General features: G+C 37.4%; 1 protein-coding gene across 5 annotated transcripts in view; it reads right to left on the reverse strand.

Annotated features, from left to right (window-relative positions):
* Positions 1–20,459, reverse strand: part of LOC18428357 (Phox (PX) domain-containing protein) — a 68,905-nt gene that overhangs the window by 35,732 nt on the left and 12,714 nt on the right. For 4 of the 5 annotated variants that reach the window (XR_016046535.1, XR_002279986.2, XM_011622930.3 and 1 more), the window contains exons 4-5: positions 15,591–15,683; positions 2,344–2,452 (exon numbers count right to left, since the gene is read on the reverse strand). Coding sequence is in view for 2 of the 5 variants with exons in the window: in XM_011622930.3 (XP_011621232.1) it covers positions 2,344–2,452; positions 15,591–15,683 (202 nt within the window). In the remaining 3 variants the exon portion in view is untranslated. The remainder of the gene's footprint in view (positions 1–2,343; positions 2,453–15,590; positions 15,684–20,459) is intronic. The other variant, XM_088854640.1, reaches the window with a different exon arrangement.

Genomic DNA, 20,459 nt, shown 5'->3' on the forward strand with positions numbered 1-20,459 from the left:
AATTGTTTTAGCAATAGAATACCTTCCCGAGAGATTGCTTAGTTTTGGTATAAGAATGACATATGCGATTCTTCAATATGCTAAGGAAAATCCAAGTAATCTTTTCTATTAATATAGATTACCCATGTGCTTAATTAACTTTTCCGATATTCATTCTTTTATAAGGATCTGAAAGGTGTGGCTATGTAGAACTCCAAAAGTATAAATTCAAAATTCAATTTTTTTCTCTTCTTTATTACTAATTGGAATTCTACTTGCATTTTCTACAATACAATACTAAAATAAACATACTACAGTCTAGGATCTCTAACTCTTACTACCCAAAAAACTTTTCTTCAAAAATGAATTCAAATTCTCATGCAATTAAGAATTCTAAATTAAGTAGGAGTCCTAATCCAAGTAAGAATCTCGATCCAAATAAGGCTCCTAATACAATTAGGACTTCTAAAACAAATTTGAATTAAGAATTAAAAATAAACTGATAAATAAAACAGGCAAGACTTACTGAACCTTTGCCTAGGGTTATCCCCTTAGGACTCAGCACATCCCACACCTGTTTATCAAACCGATAACACATTTGATCCTTAGGTCCAGTTGAATCCTCCAAATAGAGAAATACCTCTAGAATACCCTCTAAAAAACTTTGGGGGCTAAAAGCATGGAACACAACCGCGTATCTTTGCAACCCTTGATTTGGGGCATGCTACTATGTGGCATCACCCTACCCTAGGCTCCTATAGGTGGGGAATGCCACCCTAGAGAGAGGAGAGAGAGAAAGAGGCCTAAAAAACAAGGTGAAGAGAATGAAGGGTTGGCCCTCCTCTACATAGGCCTCAAGACTCTAGGGTATTCCAACTCAAATTAAGATTCAATTTGTTACAAGTACCAGGTAATCAGACTCTAGGGTATTCCAACTCAAATTAGGATTCAATTTGTTACGAGTATCAAGTAATCAGTGAGCTGAGAAAACAAATAGAGCCATCCATCCTTGAAATCAGTCATCATAATTATGGAGGAATCTTAAGAACCTTGTCCCCTGAATCGTTGACCCATATCCCCTTCTAGCCAGACTGGAACTAGATCTCCCATAGTCCCATAAAATTTTAACTCTTACTCACTAGAAATCAAAATCAACATGAAGATCCAATTCAAAGTCAAAAGGAAAATATTTCCAACCAACTAAATAGTTACAAGATCTCCTAGGAACATTACCTTGTCAAGGGGCAAATCCACCTCCCTTAAAAGAAACTCCATAAGATTTTGGAAACAAGAGGGCGTCTCACCTATGTGAGGCATGTGGCCCATGTAAGCCCTACGTCCGACACCATGTGGGTCCCCCACATGTGAGGACTAGGTCCATAACCCGCCATGCGGATCCCACAATGCCCCTCTTAATTTCTAAAATATCAACACTATCCTTTTTATGGTTTTTATCCATACACTAATTTCTAAAAACTCTGAAAAATATTTAAAAATCACAGGAGCATGAATGAATATGAAAACAATATTTTTGAAGTTCTTGAAAATTCTAAAACACCCATAAATCTAGAAGTGGATTAGTACCAATGGGTCAAGAAAAGTTACTATCAGCGGACTCCACCTATGCTAGAAACTATGATCAACGACTTTCTTCTCAAACCAACAACATAACCCATGACCCACAGTCATGTGCAGGGACTCATAATTGGCCCATCAAAGCACGCTAATAAATAGAGAAACCATGGTCCTAGTATGTGGATTGCTGGTTCCCCCTTAGAGCAAGTCACAAGTACATATCACTATAGTGTGCGGGGGGCTCTCTCTATAGAGATATTCACGTACCTTTACATGTTGCTTCCCAAAATGTGACTGTCATATGTATATGTTGTGCGAAAGTTTGTTGAGGATTTGATTCTTGCTCTCACAAGCCTACAACCACACACATTCGACCATGAAGCTCTCCTGGTCTACAAACATCATCATGAGTATCTCTCCACCCTCAACAACTGATGACCCCATAGGAAACTATCAACAATAGCGCCGATGCCTAGGGAAAAAGGTTTTAGACATTGATCTAGGTCATAGACTGCCCAATCCTAGGTCAGTCAACCAACATACACTCCCACTAAGTGCACAATTCACTACATTTACCATTTTTTACATGCTCTCAGGGGCTTTGAAGGCCACAAACCCCAACAGGATCAGTTTAATCTAGTGTTTTGATTCTGAAAATATCAACATTTGCTTTATGGATGCATAAAGGAGAGAGAAGTCACTGCTCTTCGACAAACTCCGACTCAAATAAATAATATTAAGAGATTAATGCATGCACTGTGAGGAACTACTAAAAGGAAAACCACCCACATGACCAAGCAGCAGCCTCTAGCTCAAGAAAGGATGCCATTGAAACACTTCGAGATAATTCATTGTCATATAGTAATTTGTTGAGCCATTCCTCCAAAGCAGCCCTCCTCTGCAATTAAATTAGAAAAAGTAATAAGATCTTGAGACCTCTTATAAAAGAATGGCACATTATGCAACTCAAACGCAAGTTACAACATGAGCAGGAAATAATATATGCAACGCAGTAAGTACTAGATAGCCGGACGCAAACATGAGGGGCACCTATAGCTTCTTAGTTTTCCAAGACACACCAATAGGTATTGACAGATGAAAATAAAAAGCGCTAAAATTAACACACAATTTGATTGAACAGTAGTTCAACCCACTATGAAGATTCAGAATCCACTAAATCCCAAAGGATTAGGAGCCCAAAAGTTACAAAATGGTGAACATTAGCAGAATCTACAAAATAACTTCTGTTCATCGCAACCATGGCCAGAACATGATGTGGATATTACAGCAAAAGATGATTCACATAATTAATAATGAGGCAGTAGAAAGAAGCACTGCTAATCACAAACAGAACCCCTGCAATAAGTCACAATAAGATCACACATCAAAGTTCAATATCAGATGATGCAATTAATTCTGAGCAAATCATGTTAAAAAGTCTAAGCAATATATAGTGGGGCATTGGCCAATTGAAATTGTTGAGTACAGGTTTTTTAAAATAAATTGAATAGAAATTTTCTTTTACCATACAAGAATAAATAGATAACCTAGTCAATAAATGGATAACAAAGTATGTCTAAAATCGAAAACACTTGGGATAACAAAGTACTTATTTTGACATCAAACTACATACAGTCAGTCATACAACAATTCCAAGCATTTCTCTCCTCTCCAAATCATCACCAACCCCACCTCAAAAAAAGAAAAAAATCCCTCCACCAATATCTTCATATTGAGAACATCAGTTATGGCAATAACATAGACTATCACCACAAGCCAATTCAAAGATGAGACCTCTGATGCATGTCGGACATAGGCTCCATCAAACTTAATGTTATGGTTTTTCCCTCAGTAATCCTGGTTCAGCTGTTCCAATATCACAGGACTCGGACCCTGCTTACCTTTTCAGGCCATATTGGTGTTGCCAGCTCCACCAAAGCTAAAACCATGGTTGTTCTAGAGGATCTCCTTAGATTCTGCATGCAATGAACCTTCTCTACCCTGATGGCAGAAAGACACTCCAAAAACTATCATCACCTAGACTTCCAAAAGCCAGCCTTGCCTATGGCCATTAGAAGACATCTTTGACCGCATACTCCATTTTTGCAAGAACATCTGGGTGGTCTCCCATCATGTTTATCAGATAATATAGAGAGAAAAGAGAAAGAAAGAGAGAAGAGAGAAATATGAAAAACATGAGAGGAAAGAGAAAGACATGAGGTTCAACCTACCCTCATGCAACTCCCAGCCTTATATTTTATTAAAAACTATGATATGGACAACAATTAGGTACAATAAGAACACCATTGAATGTACAATAACCTGTGATAAAATATAATTAATCATGAATACCATTTTGTATGTGGACAAATCTTAGCAAGAAGTGAACTCCCATCTCTTGTTAATGTTTACTCGTGCACTCAACGAGTCAATATATCTGCTTCTCCCTCTCTTTCTGACTCAAGTATTAGCGATGGATCGGCATTGAAAACATTTGTAGGGAGAGGTGATGGAGGCAGAGGTCAAGGACGTGGTCGTAACCCAGGAAGAGGCCGAGTCAATATCTGCTTCTCCCTCTCTTTCTGACTCAAATATAGTGATGGATCGGCATTGAAAACATTTGTAGGGAGCGATGATGGAGGCAGAGGTAAAGGACGTGGTCGTAACTCAGGAAGAGGCCGAGGTAGAGGTCACGGTGGCAGGGGTTGAGGAATTCACAAGTGTACACAATATGAGCATACAAATCATGCGGTTAAGTGTTAGGACAAGGTTAGTAAGCCTGCTTAGGCAAACCAGGTTATTACACATCTGGGAGTGATGAGCCTTATCTAAGTAGACTCGGTGATCACCAACAACAGTCAGATTTCCGCTAATGACTCTTGTGCTTTCCAAAGAAGAATATAATAAACTTGTTAAACAAGTACAACAGTCTATGGTTCTTCTTCCTCTTCTAATGCCACCCTAGCAAATTCGGGTACTTCTATGTTTCTTGTCTCTCAGAAACCTGCCCCCTGGGTTATTGACTCAAGAGCATGGAATCACATGATTAGTGAGTCCTCGATTTTTTGAATCTCTAAATAAGTGCAATCCCAATTCTTCTGTTACCCTGGCTGATGGGTCGCTATCCAGTGTGTAAGGGCAGGGTACAATTATGCCTACTTCACTTTCTTTGTCATCTGTACTATACATCCCAAAGTTTCCCTTTAGTTTATGGGAAATGATTCTATAGGACCCTGCCACTAATAGAGGCGTGAGACCCCAAAGCATCACCGTCCATCTTAACTCAAATCACAAGTTAAAATTTAACATGTTAACTTCCCCATCTCTCTCTCCCCATTAAAAGCACACTTCCTTTTTTGTCTCTCCCCGTTAAAAGCATGTGCCCGCACAACCTGTCCCCTGGCAACCTCTCTCTCTCTCTCTCTCTCACAAAAAAATGGCCTCAAAGGCCCCCTCTCTCTGCAACTCCCTTGCACCTCTCTCTCTCTTCACATCAATCTATACCACCTCTCTCTCTCTCCCTCATGGAAAAATACATCAACCTGCGAGTTTTCCGCCCCATTTTACAGAGAGCTGCTGAAGAATATGGTTTCCACTTCAATGGCGGTCTGGTGTTTTCTTGTGGGGTGGATTTCTTCAAGCAGTTGTTACTGACTTTCGAGAAAAACGAGCAGAAAATCAAGAATCTCAGTCTCGACAAAGCTTTGAAGCTCAATAATGAAATGGTTCCTGATGTGTTTTGTAAAAAGAATAGGATTAGCCCTGAATTCTGCCCTTTGTTGCAGAAAGCCAGGGTTTAATGGCAGTTTTTTTTCAGGGATTTGATGAGTTTTTTCTACTGGTTTTTTTTGGGGGTTGGTTTTGATTTGTAAAGAGGGGAAGACATTAGCTGATCATCCATGAATTCGTAGTTTATTAGTCTTGATGCTACACTATCCTCTACAGTGATCAATGGAGATACAAAATCAGTGCTCTTGTCAAACCAAATCCGTGCTCAGAAACAAAAAAAAAAAACCTTTATGGACACAGTGCACCAAACACTAATCTCATGACCCATAGTCAAGAAATTATGATCCAAGAGAGGTTTCTATAATTTTCCGAGGGAAAAACATTGTACGGAGATATTTGACCAATCACCAAACACCAAATCAGGGAATTGGTTGGGCTGCAAATTTTTGAAGTATTGCTTGCTTAATTCAAATCATGATAAATTTTTGAAAGACTAGAACTTGTCCTGTAGACATCCAACAAAATAGTCCATGGAAGAGCAGAAATGAACTTGGAGCATTCTTTATTTTGAGAACCAAATAAACTTCAGTAGAGAGAGAAGTGCATATACCGGTCACAATGTCACTAGAAGAAGGGAGAGAGAGAGAGAGAGAGATTTCAGTCTTATGCAACAAGACTGAGAAAAGCATCTCTGATGAATCCATGGACATCACAGGGATTGAGAACCAAATAAGAGTAAACCAGCTCCTCAACCTCAGCCCACTCTCTCACTTCTTTCTCTCTCATCATCTCTTAATTACAGCGATGTTTTCCTTCCATTTTTTTTTAAACTTTTTCTTTCTAACTTAGAGCTTGGGCTCTGCAATATGTGAGGCTGGTAACTTCAATGGAATGACTCTGGATACCAATTTTCCACCATTTTTACACTTTTTTGTCTGTTATTCTAATTTATATGTGTGTTATCATACCATTTCTCTACCTTTCTAATTTTTTTCGGTTAGCAATTTATCTGTGTTAGTTTTGTTGATGTTATTTTTCTTGAAAGTTATGAATATTTTTTTCTTGTGAAAAAATGACATTATTTGTAATATTTGTACTAACAGAAAGAGAGAGGAGTTATATGGGGACAGGTGGTAGGGAATAAGGTTTTAATGGGGAGAGAGAAAAAGAAGTTATGATCTTAAAATTTTAACTTGGGATTTGAGTCAGGATGGACGGTGATCCTATGGGGTCTAACACCACTATTTGTGGCAGGATCCTATAGGATCACTACTCTTAGTTTATTATCCGAGCAAATTAACCAAATCTCTTAATCAAGGTTTTAAAATAACACTAGGCGGCCCTTAGTGGCCAAGCTGGCACACAGGTCGGCACTTAGAACCTCAGACATCCTGTAGTACAAATTCCTTAGATGTATACATATATGTGCTGTCCAAACGCACATATATGCATATATTTGTGTCAATTTTGTAATTTATTGCATTTGGATATATTGTAATATACTTTTTTAAATACAAACATATGACATATTGCATGTTGAAAATAAACTAATTCAAAATTTCAAATTCAAGCCATACAAAATTTAAACATTCAAACCATACAAAATTTTAAAAAATTTAAAAGTCTAATAGACTAAAATTTAAACATTCAAACTATACAAAATTTAAAAAAGTTTACAAGTCTAATAGGCTATGTATTTAGTCTCCAACTCTCCATATTCCATAATAAGGGCAAAGTTTAGGAAGCTTCTTCAAACCACAAAAAATACTTTTGATTCTCATAAATAGGTATAGCTAAGAGATTGAGGGCTTATGGAAGTGTTCTTTTAACTTTGGAGGGTTGAAAATAACCCCCATAACACATTTAAACCTTTTTGGGAGTCAAAATTACCCCCTTTGCCCATTTGGGCATCTTTAAAAATAAAAAAAGACCCACGTCCCTAGGTGCCCGCCCAAGTACAGCTGCCTAGAATGGGGCTCCCAGATCTAGGCGTGCAATCAGAGGTGTCTTGGGCGCCTAGGTGGGGGTGGACCATATTATGAAACCTTGCTGTTCATTGCTCTGTAGCCTTTTATCCTTCGTCTTTCTTTCAGGATCTAAAGACTAAGAGGATGATTTGTGGTGGGTATGAGACAGGCAGCCTGTACTACTTGGATCATAACCTCATTGATGTTGCTCTTCACTCGGCTGATTCTCCTTCCTTACGGCATTATTGGCTAGGTCATCATTCTCTTAAGAACTTGAAGTTGTTAGTCCCTTCTTCAGAGTTTATGACTGCTTTAGAGTGTGAAGCTTGTCATAGGGTGTCATTTCGTCCTAGAGTTGACAAATGGAGATTTTTTCGGTTTACTGTGGTTCATTCTGATATAGGGGGGCCAGCTAGAGTATAACGTTTTCTAGCCATAAGTATTTTGTAACTTTTGTAGATGGTTATTCATGAATGATATGGTTATATTTAATAAAAGAAAGATATGAGATTTTCTCTATTTTTACATTATTTCACAAGGAGATTCAAACTCAATCCATAAGGATGTGTGTATTTTGCAATCTGATAATGCTAAAGAGTATCATTCTAAAGAATTTCATAATTATTTTGTTAAACATGAAATTTTGCACAAACTTCTTGTGCACATACTCCTCAACAGATAGGGTTGCTGAAAGAAAAAAAGAGAACCAATTGAATTAGCTCGTTCTCTGGTCATTAATATGCATGTTCCAAAGTTTTATTGGGGAGATGCCTAACTGACTGCATGCTATTTAATTATCCGTCTGTTGATCCACGTCCTTCTTGTGATGATGATGTACCAATTACCATATGCAAAGGTATCAGGTCTTGTACTCAACATCTAATTGCACATTTTATCATCTTTACAAATTTGTCTCCATCATATCAAAATTTTGCTTTAGCCCTTTCATCAATTTTTGTTCCTAAGACCTACCAAGAAGCACTTTCTCATACTGGGTGGAAGAGAGCGGTGGAAGAGGAGATGGATGCTCTTCACTCAAATGATACATGGGAAGTCACCGAGTCCCCAGCTGGAAAAAGGATTGTTGGGTGTCGATGGGTTTACAGAGTAAAATATCAACCTGAAGGCACTGTACAAATATTAAAGGCCAGATTGATAGCCAAGGGATATACACAAACGTTTGGCATTGACTACTCTAAAACATTTGCTCCTATTGCCAAACTTAATTCAGTTTGAGAGGTTATATATGTGGCAGCCAACAAGGGATGGTCGTTGTGGCAACTTGATGTCGAAAACATTCTATGGTGATTTACAAGAAGAGGTGTACATTGAGTAACCACCTGAGTTTGTTGCTCTGGGGGAGTCAGATAAAGTGTTTAAGTTGAAGAAAGCCATTATGGCCTGAAACAGTCTCCACGAGCATGGTTTGAAAAGTTCAGTGAAATTGTTATAGCATATGGATCTTGGTGCAGTCATGCAGATCATTTAGTGTTTAATTGGAAACAAGACTTCAAAATAATTGTTTTAGTTATCTATGTATTTTTGTTACTGGAAATGATCAAAAGGAATCAGTCATTTGTAGAGACATCTAAAACAATATGTTCAAACTAAAGATTTGGGCCAGCTAAGGTATTCTCTACGAATTGAATTAACCAGATCAAAGTATGGCATTAGTTCGTCTCAAAGAAAATATCTGACTGATTTGTTGAAAGAAACTAGAATGTGGCGTGCCTGACCAATGGATACTCCTATGGATTCAAATATGAAACTATTGGCTAATCATGGGGAGTTGTTTGAGGATCCAGAAAGGTACAAAAGACTGGATGGCAGGCTTATGCATATGACATCACCGAGCCTCATATTTCTTTTGCATTAAGTATTGTGAGTCAATTTATGCATGCTCCGAGGATTTCTCACTAAGATGTTTGTAGAATTTTAAGGTATCTAAAGGGAGCCCCAAGTCGAGGTGTGATTTACAAGCCAAATAGTCATTTGACCATTGAAAGTTACAATGCTAATTAGGCAGGATCACCATCTCACAGAGGATCTACCACAGGTTATTGTACATTCATTGGAAACTTAGTAACATGGAGAAGTAAGAAACAAAATGTTCTGGCTAGATCTAGTGTCAAGACTAAATATATAGCGATGGTGCACATTACATGTAAATTGATGTGGCTGAAAACATTGATGCAAGAGACAGACTTTATTGTTGTTGAACCTATGAAGATGGATTGTGATAACAAAGCTGCAACCTATATAACTAGTAATCCAGTGTTTCATGAAAGGACTGAGCATATTGAAGTAGACTATCATTTCATCCTAAGGAAAGTTGCTACTAAGCAAGTGCCTATTCCATATGTAAAATCTGAAGATGAACCGGCAAACAATTTCACCAAAGGCCTTGGTTGTAATATGCTCCAAACAATTTGTTCTAAGCTAGCATGGATAACATTTATGCTCCAATTTCACCAAAGGCCCTGCCGTTTGGATACCTAGAAATATATTGTCTGTGAAATATATTTCTGGCGTAATACATTACCTGCAAATTTATTACATGACAATAGTCTTGGGGGGCCTGAAAATCTATTACATGACAATAGATTACAAAGAAATATGACATTTCCACTGTTTGGGTACACTTTAATAGCAAGGAAATGGAAATAGATTACTCGAGATTTCCCCAAAAAATCACGAAACCCATTACGTGTGGTGAGGGATGAAAAATCCATTACGCGCCTTGACAGGTAATCTTTGGGAAATCTTTCGCGCGCCTCTCTCTCTGCCCTATCCCCTGCTTAAAAAAATGCCAACCCGCCATTTTCCCTCTCTTAAACTCGTCTGAAGAACTTACCAAAGCGACACTTCTCTCTTCACTGGTAAGCCCTACTCTCTCTCTCTTCTTAAGCCATAATAACTGTTTGCATAGGTACTCCCTCCCTTTCTAAGTCGCCCCCTCTCTCTCTTGAGCCCTAATAACTAGTTTGCATAAGGAGATCCCTCTCTCTTTAAGCCCCCTTTTTCTCATCTGGACTTTTTCCTTTCAGTTGCTAACCTGAAGAGAGAGGAGAGTCGTTGCTGCTAACCTGAAGAGTTCTCTCATTTGGACTTTTTCCTTTCAGTTGCTAACCTGAAGAGAGAGAAGCAGAAGAGTCGCTGCTGCCAAACCTGAAGAGAGAGAAGCATGAGAGTCCTGATAAGCCCTACACAATCATAGTAGAAAATTTCACCCAACATAATCCTCATAAAAGATTAGTAAAAACTCAATTGAAACAAGATACCTCTTTAGTCTCCTCCAATGCCTCAAAATTTTCTACTGCAATTATCGAACCTTTTAGTTTACTAATCAAACTTCTTCCCATTTTTTAACTTTCACTATAAAGATTTTGAATTTGGTATCACAAATTTATTGTTTATTTGAAATTATATAGAGAGACATTTGAAAGACTTCTATAAAAAATAAATAAAAATAAGGCTTATCACAATAAAATCATGTTATTCCAATCATATTATTCTAATGACTTATCATGTTGAAACCAAAGTCTAATCATATTAGAAGACATGTGATTCCATGTAAGTACCAAAGACAGGTAAAATAAGTAGGAAATGGTGTCATCATGACTTTAGAATGGTACAAGTTATTATTATAAAATCTTTTTGGAATGGTGATGATGTTATTATTAGAAAATCTTTTTGGAATGGTGTGATGATGACTTTAATTCTGTATTTCAGTAGAATATTGTGATAAAAAAAGAACGAAATGATAGTTTATAGGCAATTGCTGGTAAAATGATGATAATGCATTTCCCATATTTCTTCCAGACATAGCCAAATAGTAGCAATGTATTTCCCACGTTGCCTCTAAATACTACCCAAACAGTAACAATCCATTTGCAGGTAATGCATTACGCAGATTACACCAGTAATATATTTCACAAAAAATATATTTCCAGGTATCCAAATGGCCCGCAAATGGATCGTTATTGTTTGGGTAGTATTTAGATGCAACCTGGGAAATACATTGCTACTGTTTGGCTATTTGTGGAAGAAATACGGGAAATGCATTACCAACATTTTACCAGCACTTGTATAAACTATCATTCCTTTCTTTTTTTTTCACAAAACTCCACTGAAATGCAGAATTGAAGTCATCATCACACCATTCCAAAAAGATTTTCTAATAATAATATCATCACCATTCCAAAAAGATTTTTTAATAATAACTTGTACCATTCTAAAGTCATCATCACACAATTTCCTACTTATTTTCCATGCCTTTGGTACTTACATGGAATCACATGTCTTCTAACATGATTAGACTTTGGTTTCAACATGATAAGTCATTGGAATAATATGATTGGAATAACATATTTTTATTGTGATAGCCTTATTTTTATTTATGTTTTATAGAAGTCTTTCAAATTTCTCTATATAATTTCAAATAAGCAATAAATTTATGATACCAAATTCAAAATCTCTATGGTACAAGTTAAAAATGGGAAGAAATTTGATTAATATACTAAAGTTTGGTAATTGCAGTTGAAAAGTTTGAGGCAGTGGAGGAGACAAAAGAGATAGGGCTTATCCACACCAAAATAACTGGTTAAAGAGAGAGGGAGCACCTTATGTAAACTAGTTATAGGGCTCAAGAGAGAGAGGGAGCGGGCTTAGATAGGGAAGAAGCACCTTATGCAAACCAGTTATTAGAGCTCAAGAGAGAGAGGAGACGGGCTTAGAGAGGGAGGGAGCTATGTAAACCAGTTATTATGGCTCAAGATGAGAGAAAGCAAGGATTACCAGTGAAGAGAGAAGCGTCGCTTTGGTAAGTTCCTCAGACGAGTTTGAGAGAGGGAAAATGGTGGGTTGGCATTTTTTTAAACGGGGATAGGGCAGAGAGAGACGCGTGCGAAAGATATCCCAAAGGTTACCCGTCAAGGCACAGAATAGATTTTTCACCGCTCACCGTGCATAATTGGTTTCGTGATTTTTGGGGAAATCTCGGTTAATCTCAGATAATCTCTTTCCATTTCCTTACTATTAAAGTGTACCCAAACAATGGAAATATTATATTTTCTTGTAATCTATTGCCATGTAATAGATTTCCAGGTACCCAAATGCCCCCTTGAGGATCCAGAAAGGTACAAAAGACTGAATGGCAGGCTTATTTATATGACCATCACCGAGCCTCATATTTCTTTTGCATTAGTATTGTTAGTCGATTTATGCATGCTCCGAGGATTTCTCACTGAGATATTTGTAGAATTTTAAGGTATCTAAAGGGAGCCCCAAGTCGAGGTGTGATTTACAATCCAAATAGTCATTTCACCATTGAAAGTTACTCAAATGCTGATTAGGCAAGATCACCATCTCACAGAGGATCTACCACATGTTATTGTACATTCATTGGTGGAAACTTAGTAACATGGAGAAGTAAGAAACAAAATATTCTGTCTAGATCTAGTGTCGAGGCTAAACATATAGCGATAACGCACATTACATGTAAATTGATGTAGCTGAAAACATTGATGCAAAAGACAGGCTTTATTGTTGTTGAACCTATAAAGATGTATTGTGATAACAAAGCTGCCACCTATATAGCCAATAATCCAGTGTTTCATGAAAGGACTAAGCATATTGAAGTAGACTATCATTTCATCCTAAAGAAAGTTACTAGTGAGAAAGTGCCTACTTCGTATGTATAATCTGAAGATCAACTAACAGACAATTTCACCAAAGGCCTTGGCTGTAACATGTTCCAAACAATTTGTTCCAAGCTGGCATGGATAACATTTATGCTCCAACTTGAGGGGAAGTATTAAAATCCTTTTTTATTTAAGTTTGGACCAAAGACAAGTATATTTGTATGGCCAGTTTTGTCCATACCATAATTTTTAATAAAATATAAGGCTGAGGTGCATAATTATATTCTATCACAGGTTATTGTCCATTCATTGGTGGAAACTTGGTAACATGGAGAAGTAAGAAAAAAAATGTTGTGGCTAGATCTAGTGTCGAGGCTGAATATAGAGCAATGGCGCACACTACATGTGATTGATGTGGCTGAAAACAATGATGCAGGAGATGGGCTTTACTATTGTTGAACTTATGAAGATGTATTGCGATAAAAAAGTTGCCACCTATACAGCTAGTAATCCAGTGTTTCATGAAAGGACCAAGCATATTGTAGTAGACTGTCATTTTATCGGAGAGAAAGTTGCTAGTAAGCAAATGTCTACTCCATATGTGAAATTTAGGGATAGTGTTAAACTCCTTTGTTATCTAAATTTTGGACCTAAGTGTTCTAATTATATTTATATGGGCAGTTTTGTCCATATCATAAATTTTGAATATACGGCAGAGAGGTGCGTGAGGGTGGGTTGAACCTCACATCATTCTCTTTCTTCTCATGTTTCTCATATTTCTCCTTTCTCTCTTCTTATCTTAGTAGATCTTGATCCATACGAACATAACTGCAGTTAAAAAGAGAGAAGATCAAAGGAAAGTAGAAGATGAAAAGACAAAGAATTCAAGAAATAAATGATTCAAGAAACATAAAGGATCAACTCTGATCAATGTCAGAGAATATAGAGAGAAACGAGAAAGAAAGAGAGGAGAGAGAAGAGAGAAATGTGAGGAACATGAGGAAAGACAAAGACATGATGTTCAACCCACGTTCACGCACCTCTCAACGTTATAATTTCTTAGAATTTATAATATGAACAAAAGTGCCCATACAAATATAATTAGGACACTTAGGTCCCAAACTTAGATAACGAAGGAATTTAACAATGCTCATTGGAAGGCCAAACACTAGCTGACACACTCGAAGGATGGGGCTTCCAGGGGAACCAACGGTATCAGATGGCCTCAGCCTAACCCATATTGCCAATGAGGACTACTCCCACTATACCCACCCCAGTCTCACTACATAACCTGCTGCTTGTTGTCGAGGCAACTAAACTGTTTTTGTACATGCCATTTTTGGGTTTGTGTGAGTCTATACTTCTTTTTACATGTTTGAGCACCAAACACGTGGGTTGCCCCAATTTTGTTGTAAGATGTATTTAATATCCAAAGCAATCAAAACTCATCATGTTCAAAAAAAGAAAAATGGATTTCCTCTAAAACTAAGTGATTTATTTAGTGAAGAAATCAAACAAGGATCCAAACTATGGATCAAGAAGCTCTCCCTAGAAATGAAATTCTATCAATATCAATAGTACATTTGCAACTTATCCACTACAATTAAGCCTATGAAGGTGTAAATCTATGGAGCAGATTAAGAAATAGATGGAAAACAAGAATCCCCATTAGTCACTCTTCTATAGAAGGCAATTACCTCGATTACTAAGCAACAATCAAAAGAAGCAACATTATCTTGCCTTCATATGAGACGCCTCATCTAAAATAGCCTACGAAACCCCTTGATCTCAACTATGAAATTGCTATGGCTGTTAAACAATATGATTAGATGATTCCCAGGAATTTTATTTATGATGCATAGAATAGACGAACAATCCACAATGCATCCACTTGTCAGAAAGTAATAAGTCCCAAAACATCTTCTTTAATATCTTCACCATCCAAAGAAATGATCTCCGAGATGCGGCCTCCACAACTTGTCCATAACCCGGGGCCTTCCAAATTGCAAAAGAACAAACTATCAAAATCCATTAAACTCCTTCCATCGAAATTAAGCTCGTCTACAGAGCATGCCACATCTCCTAACCCCAGCAAAAGTTATGCATGCTGCCAGTCCTTTGTCTAGTCCTTCAGATGAACCATTACATTGTCCAGTATAACCAATTCAACAAAAACCAATCATGAACCTTTCCCTCCTCCAACCCCCCACCCCCACAAACCACAACACCTTAAAGCCCATTGAGTCTCTCATCAAGTCTCCAGTGAATGGCTGGGAGACTTATCTCCATTATTAATTCAGTTTAAGCAACAAGTCCCTGTATTTCAACCAACCAAAGGCTTAATAAAAGATTCAAAGCTTGTCGCAATTTACTAAAACAGAAAAATGACAAGCATCTGTCCGTAATAGAGAAAAAATAGTAAGATGAATACAGAAATAAAGAATAAAAAAAAGCAAGGATGAGTGCATACATAGATACATACGTTACCAACACAATACTACTTGCACCAACATGTTCTAACTGAACAATCAGAAAAACAATTATTATGCAAACCCAACAACTGGAACTTAAAAATTTCAATGTTCATAAGCAGCTAGCTAAATAAAGAAGAACAGCACCTTATGTGACAGTGATTAATTCTGCACAAGAAGATTAATTTTGCATCCAATAATAAGTTCAAAACACTTGGAAACTTCACCTCTTCAATGTGTTGCCTACTTGAGTTTATCCTTAGAAAAGCATGCTTTGGTGGGGCTGGGGGTAGATTCTTCTGTGGGAATACACGTTTAAGCTGCAGAACATAGTCCAAGATGTACAAAAGTCAAATTTGAACATGTCAAAGCATAATAAGATCTTTTTGACAGATTTGCTTCTATAGTCACAGGAAATTTACTCAAGGTCAATACGTTATTCCAATTATGAATTGGAGTTCCAACTCTAAATTTCATTTATGAAATTTCACTTTTGTCTATCAAGAGTATATCCATGAGCATCACCTATCAGCAGAAAACATGCCTGATGACCTAACATATATTCACTTTTATTTTTGTTAGTAGGTCAGAGTGAAACACAACTTCATTTTTTCCCCTTCTTTTTTTGTTTTATTTGATAAGCGAACATATGGGTTGAAGCAAACTTCAAGAGCCTAGTCAGGAAATCTTAGTTAAGTACAGACCGTTTTAGTTTGGCTCTACATTTGTTAAACAACAGGGTGTAAAACCAGAAACAATGATGGCATTGTAGCAGGCTGAGCAAAAGAACAGTTGTAATTTTGGCAAGCATATTTCTTGCAGAGGATAACAAGAGCCCATAGAGTGGAGCTCACATACAAGAGCCCATAGTGGGTCTTTAATGTACGAGACGCAGGCCTGTTATGCTACTTTCTGGGTATTAAAGTACCAAAAGTAAGCTCATCATGTTCTCAAGCAAACAACAAATTAGTTTCCAGGACAGTAGAGACACTACTTGAACTTAACTCTGATGATTTAATTCAATGAAACAGTTGAGGCAATCAGGGGATACGGGGCAAGGGTTTCTACTGCATCCATGATGGGAAAAGGCCCGCGAAAGGAATTATTGAGGGATATGGACCTCGGGTTGGATGAGCATTATTTAGGGTTCTTAACTTCAAGATAAAAGTATCCCATAGGGATGTATTGACACAATCAAGCAGCCATCCAGAGACAATGAAAACCATTTTTCATGAAAGAAAAACACATTGAAGTAGATTGTCATTTTGTTAGAGAGAAGGCGACATCCAGGTCGTTCCTAGACCTCATATGAAGTGATGCACCCATAGAGATAAAGATAGGAAAGTAGAGTAGGAATATTTTATTTTTATGTTGAGATTAGGAAAGTGAGATGTATTTTAGAAGTAGTCCTTTCTTTTTATTTTTATATATGTTTGGATGGAAATAGTCGACAGTAGGATTTAATTAGAAGTTGCATTTATTTTGATGTTTTACATATAGTTGTTGGGATCTCCCAAGCTAGATGGCAATCCTGCTCTAGAATCTCGATCCAGCACTCTAGGAAAGGAATCTTTAAGGGATCACAAATTTAAAATTTTGGAATCTCTATCCCCACTATTAGGAATCTTGCCTTAAAGACCAAAATAACAACCAAACTAATGATTTTTTTTTTCTTTTAATCTATAGCCAATTGGCAATGCCACTATACTTTTAGTATAGTTGCATTGCTTGTCGGCAATAAATAAAGCAATTCCTTCTTTAAAGAGCATATGTAGTCCTAGATTCTATATACTCTATAAGGTTGGGATCAAGAACCCCAAAAGGTTGGGATCAAGATCTCTAACATATACATTGTGCAAACAATGGTCCAAACCACTAAGGTCTTCTAGCCTTTTGTGAACCCCCAATCTAAATCCGCTCCTAGTCCTGCTCCTAATTCCAACAGCAATGGTTTTACATGAGATCCAATTAAGGTTAAAGTCTTCTTTTATTTATGATAAGTTTGGAAGTAAAAAAAATATAGAAGCCTTTTTTGGGCCCATGAAGTGTTCATTGGGGTGGTATCTTCTTTCTCTCTCCCCCCAACATCAGTGGTATCAGAGCTTCAGAAGATCATATATCATGATGTAACCAGAGCATGCTTCAATAGTCATGGAAATGATTTAAACTAGCAGTCACAACAAAGTATAGAAAATATGGATCAACCCACTGAGAGATTGAGAAAAGACTTTTGCATACAAATATGCAAAACTTAAGGAGAGATTGGTAAATTAAACCAGTAGTTACAACAATGGATGGTATACCATCTTCATCATGTGGATGCTCAAATAGTACACAAAAACCCTCCAATGCTTCTGCATGATATATGTACATATGATAGCCGCATTCTGGGAAGCAAATCCTGCAAAGGGATACACGTAAATGTACACAGAGAGTCCCCCATGGACTATAGTGATATGTCCATGTGACTTGCTCTTTTGCAGGAACCTATAATCCAAATTCCAGGACTGTAGTTCAACTATTTACTGGCCGACTTTGACGAGCCAATTATGCACCCCTGCATGAAACTCTAGGTCAAGGGTCATGTTCGGTTGGTTAGAGAAGATAGTCGAGGATCACGGTTACTGGCTCGGGTGGAGCGCCCCGACAGTCACTTTCTTCTTGACCGTTGGTACCAATCCACTTCTAGAGGTACTTCTGAGTGTTTTTGAGCTTTTTGAAGAACTTCAAAAATATTTTGTGTTTCAGCTTTATTTATGTTTTTCAACATTACAATGATGATGATGAAGCATTTATATGGCATATAGGATTGAGGCATACAAACTATAAGAGAATGGAGAGATTAAAGAGAGGAGGACTTTTGAAAAACTTGAATGGAGATTCAACTAGAGTTCGTGAATCATGTTTTCAAAGAAAGTTAGTCAAGAAATCCTTTGCGAAAGATCAGAGAGCTCATGGCATTTCAAAAGCTATCCATAGTGATATTTATGGACCTATGAATGTGGCCACTAAGGGTCACAAGAGGTACACTTTCATAGATGACAACTTCTATTTCAGCCATGAATACCTATTTTGGGAAAAAGCAGAAGTCCTAGACCGTTTAAACAGTACAAAACCGAGGTAGAAACCCCAAAAAAACCAAAAAATTATTCTTAGAACCGGTAGGGGTGGAGAATATTCCTCACAACTATTCAAAGAGCTTTGCACGGAGCATGGTATCGTACACCAATATACTATGCACTACCCTCCCAAACAAAATGAGGTAACCGAGAGACGAAATAGGAACTTGGTGGAAATAGTGAGTAGCATGATAGAACATGCTAAGCTCTCCCTCGAATTCTGGAGGGAAGCCGTTTAAACAACTGGTTACATTTTCAACCAGACTCCACAAAAGTTGTCCCCATCATGAGATTTTCACTGGAAGTGCTCCATCACTTGACCACTTAAGTGTGTGGGATGCTCTGCCCATTTGCTAATACTACATCAGAATAGGACAAAATTAGAACCCAAAACCGTAAGTGCATCTGGATACCCACCATATGGTAAGGGATATCGGTTTTACAACCCTAACATAGGGGTTGTCCTAGAAACTAGGGATGCCCATTACCTTGAGGACGAGTTCCTTGAGGGACGTGCCACTCGTAAGCAACTTGATTTCTATGAGATGATTAGTGACACAAGTCAGGCCCAAGATCTTGAACCACCTCGTCCAAGGACAAGTAACTGAATTAGGAGAAGACCTAAATTCTACAGTTACCTAGGAGAATGTTATGAGAGAATTGAAGAAGAATCTTTACATGAATCACGTGCCTACCAAGAAGCTATTATTTGTGCAAAAAAGGAATAGTGGCAAGAAATCGTGATTGATGAACTTAACTAAATCAATCTAACCAAGTTTGGGACCTAGTGAACTACCTCCTGATAGAAAAGCCATAGGCCGCTAGTGGATTTTTAAGAAGAAACTAGAAGAACTTGAAGGAGTGGGCATTATTGGTGAAGAGGAAGCAAAAAACTGGGGTTTATCAAGACCAATGTTACAAGCTTCCCGAATCCCATGGGATCTTCGTAAAGTCGATCAGTATGAGTGTTACAATGAATTTGATTGGGAAGTCCAATGGCAAAAAGGAGACACATTAGCTCTTTATTTAGTACAAATCATTGAAATGATAGAATCCATCAAACTTATTCAGCAGGCTCTCTAGAAAAAATTCCGATGGGGGGGGGGGGCTATGAAAATTTAGAAGCCCGATGCTTTGATAGAGTAAGAAATATAGAATGGAATGATTTTGAACGATGATTTATTAGTAAAAAACCTTCTCCCACTTTTGAATTGTCGAAACAAGAAACCCTATGTGAGAGTAGAAGCTCCAAAAGGGGAATGGAAGATAATAGTGTTTTTCCATGGAGATGGAAAATTCGTCCACCTTGTCATATCAATTTGCAATTTCTTCCTCAGCTAGTTTACCTCCTGATAGAAAACCAATAGGCCGCAAGTGGATTTTTAAGAAGAAACTGAATTCATAAGGGAATTTAGAAAAGTACAAAGCTAGATTAGTAGCCAAGGGGTGTATCTAGATAGAAGGAATAGACTATGATGAAACCTTCTCCCTGTAGCTAAGTTCCCATCCATCAGGATCCTTATAGCTATAGCAGCCCATTTCGCCTTCGAACTACACCAGATGGATGTTAAGACTACATTTCTAAATAATGAGTTAGAAGAATAAATCAAAGGGCTTCATAAAGAAGGGAAAGGGAAACCTAGTGTGTAAAGAAATCTCTTTATGGCCTTAAGCAAGCATCAAGGCAGTGGTACATTAAGTTTCAAGAGACCTTATTAACAATTAGTTTAACCAAAAAGACTATTGTATATTTGTCAAGAATGTCGTTTTATTCATCTACCTTTACGTGGATGACATGTTGATTGCCAATAGTTCAATGACTCTTGCTTGTCACGGCACTTCAATATAAAAGATCTTAGAGAGGCTTCATATGTTTTGCGAATCAAAATCATCAAAAATAGAAGAGAGAGCACGATTCAATTATCCCAAAAGAAATAATGCAAGAAAATATTGGAAAGCTTTCAAATGGAAAATTGT

The sequence above is a fragment of the Amborella trichopoda genome, chromosome 1, assembly GCF_054954075.1.
Source record: "Amborella trichopoda isolate Santa Cruz 75 chromosome 1, AtrichopodaSantaCruz75HAP2 v2.0, whole genome shotgun sequence".
Classification (NCBI taxonomy): Eukaryota; Viridiplantae; Streptophyta; class Magnoliopsida; order Amborellales; family Amborellaceae; genus Amborella; species Amborella trichopoda.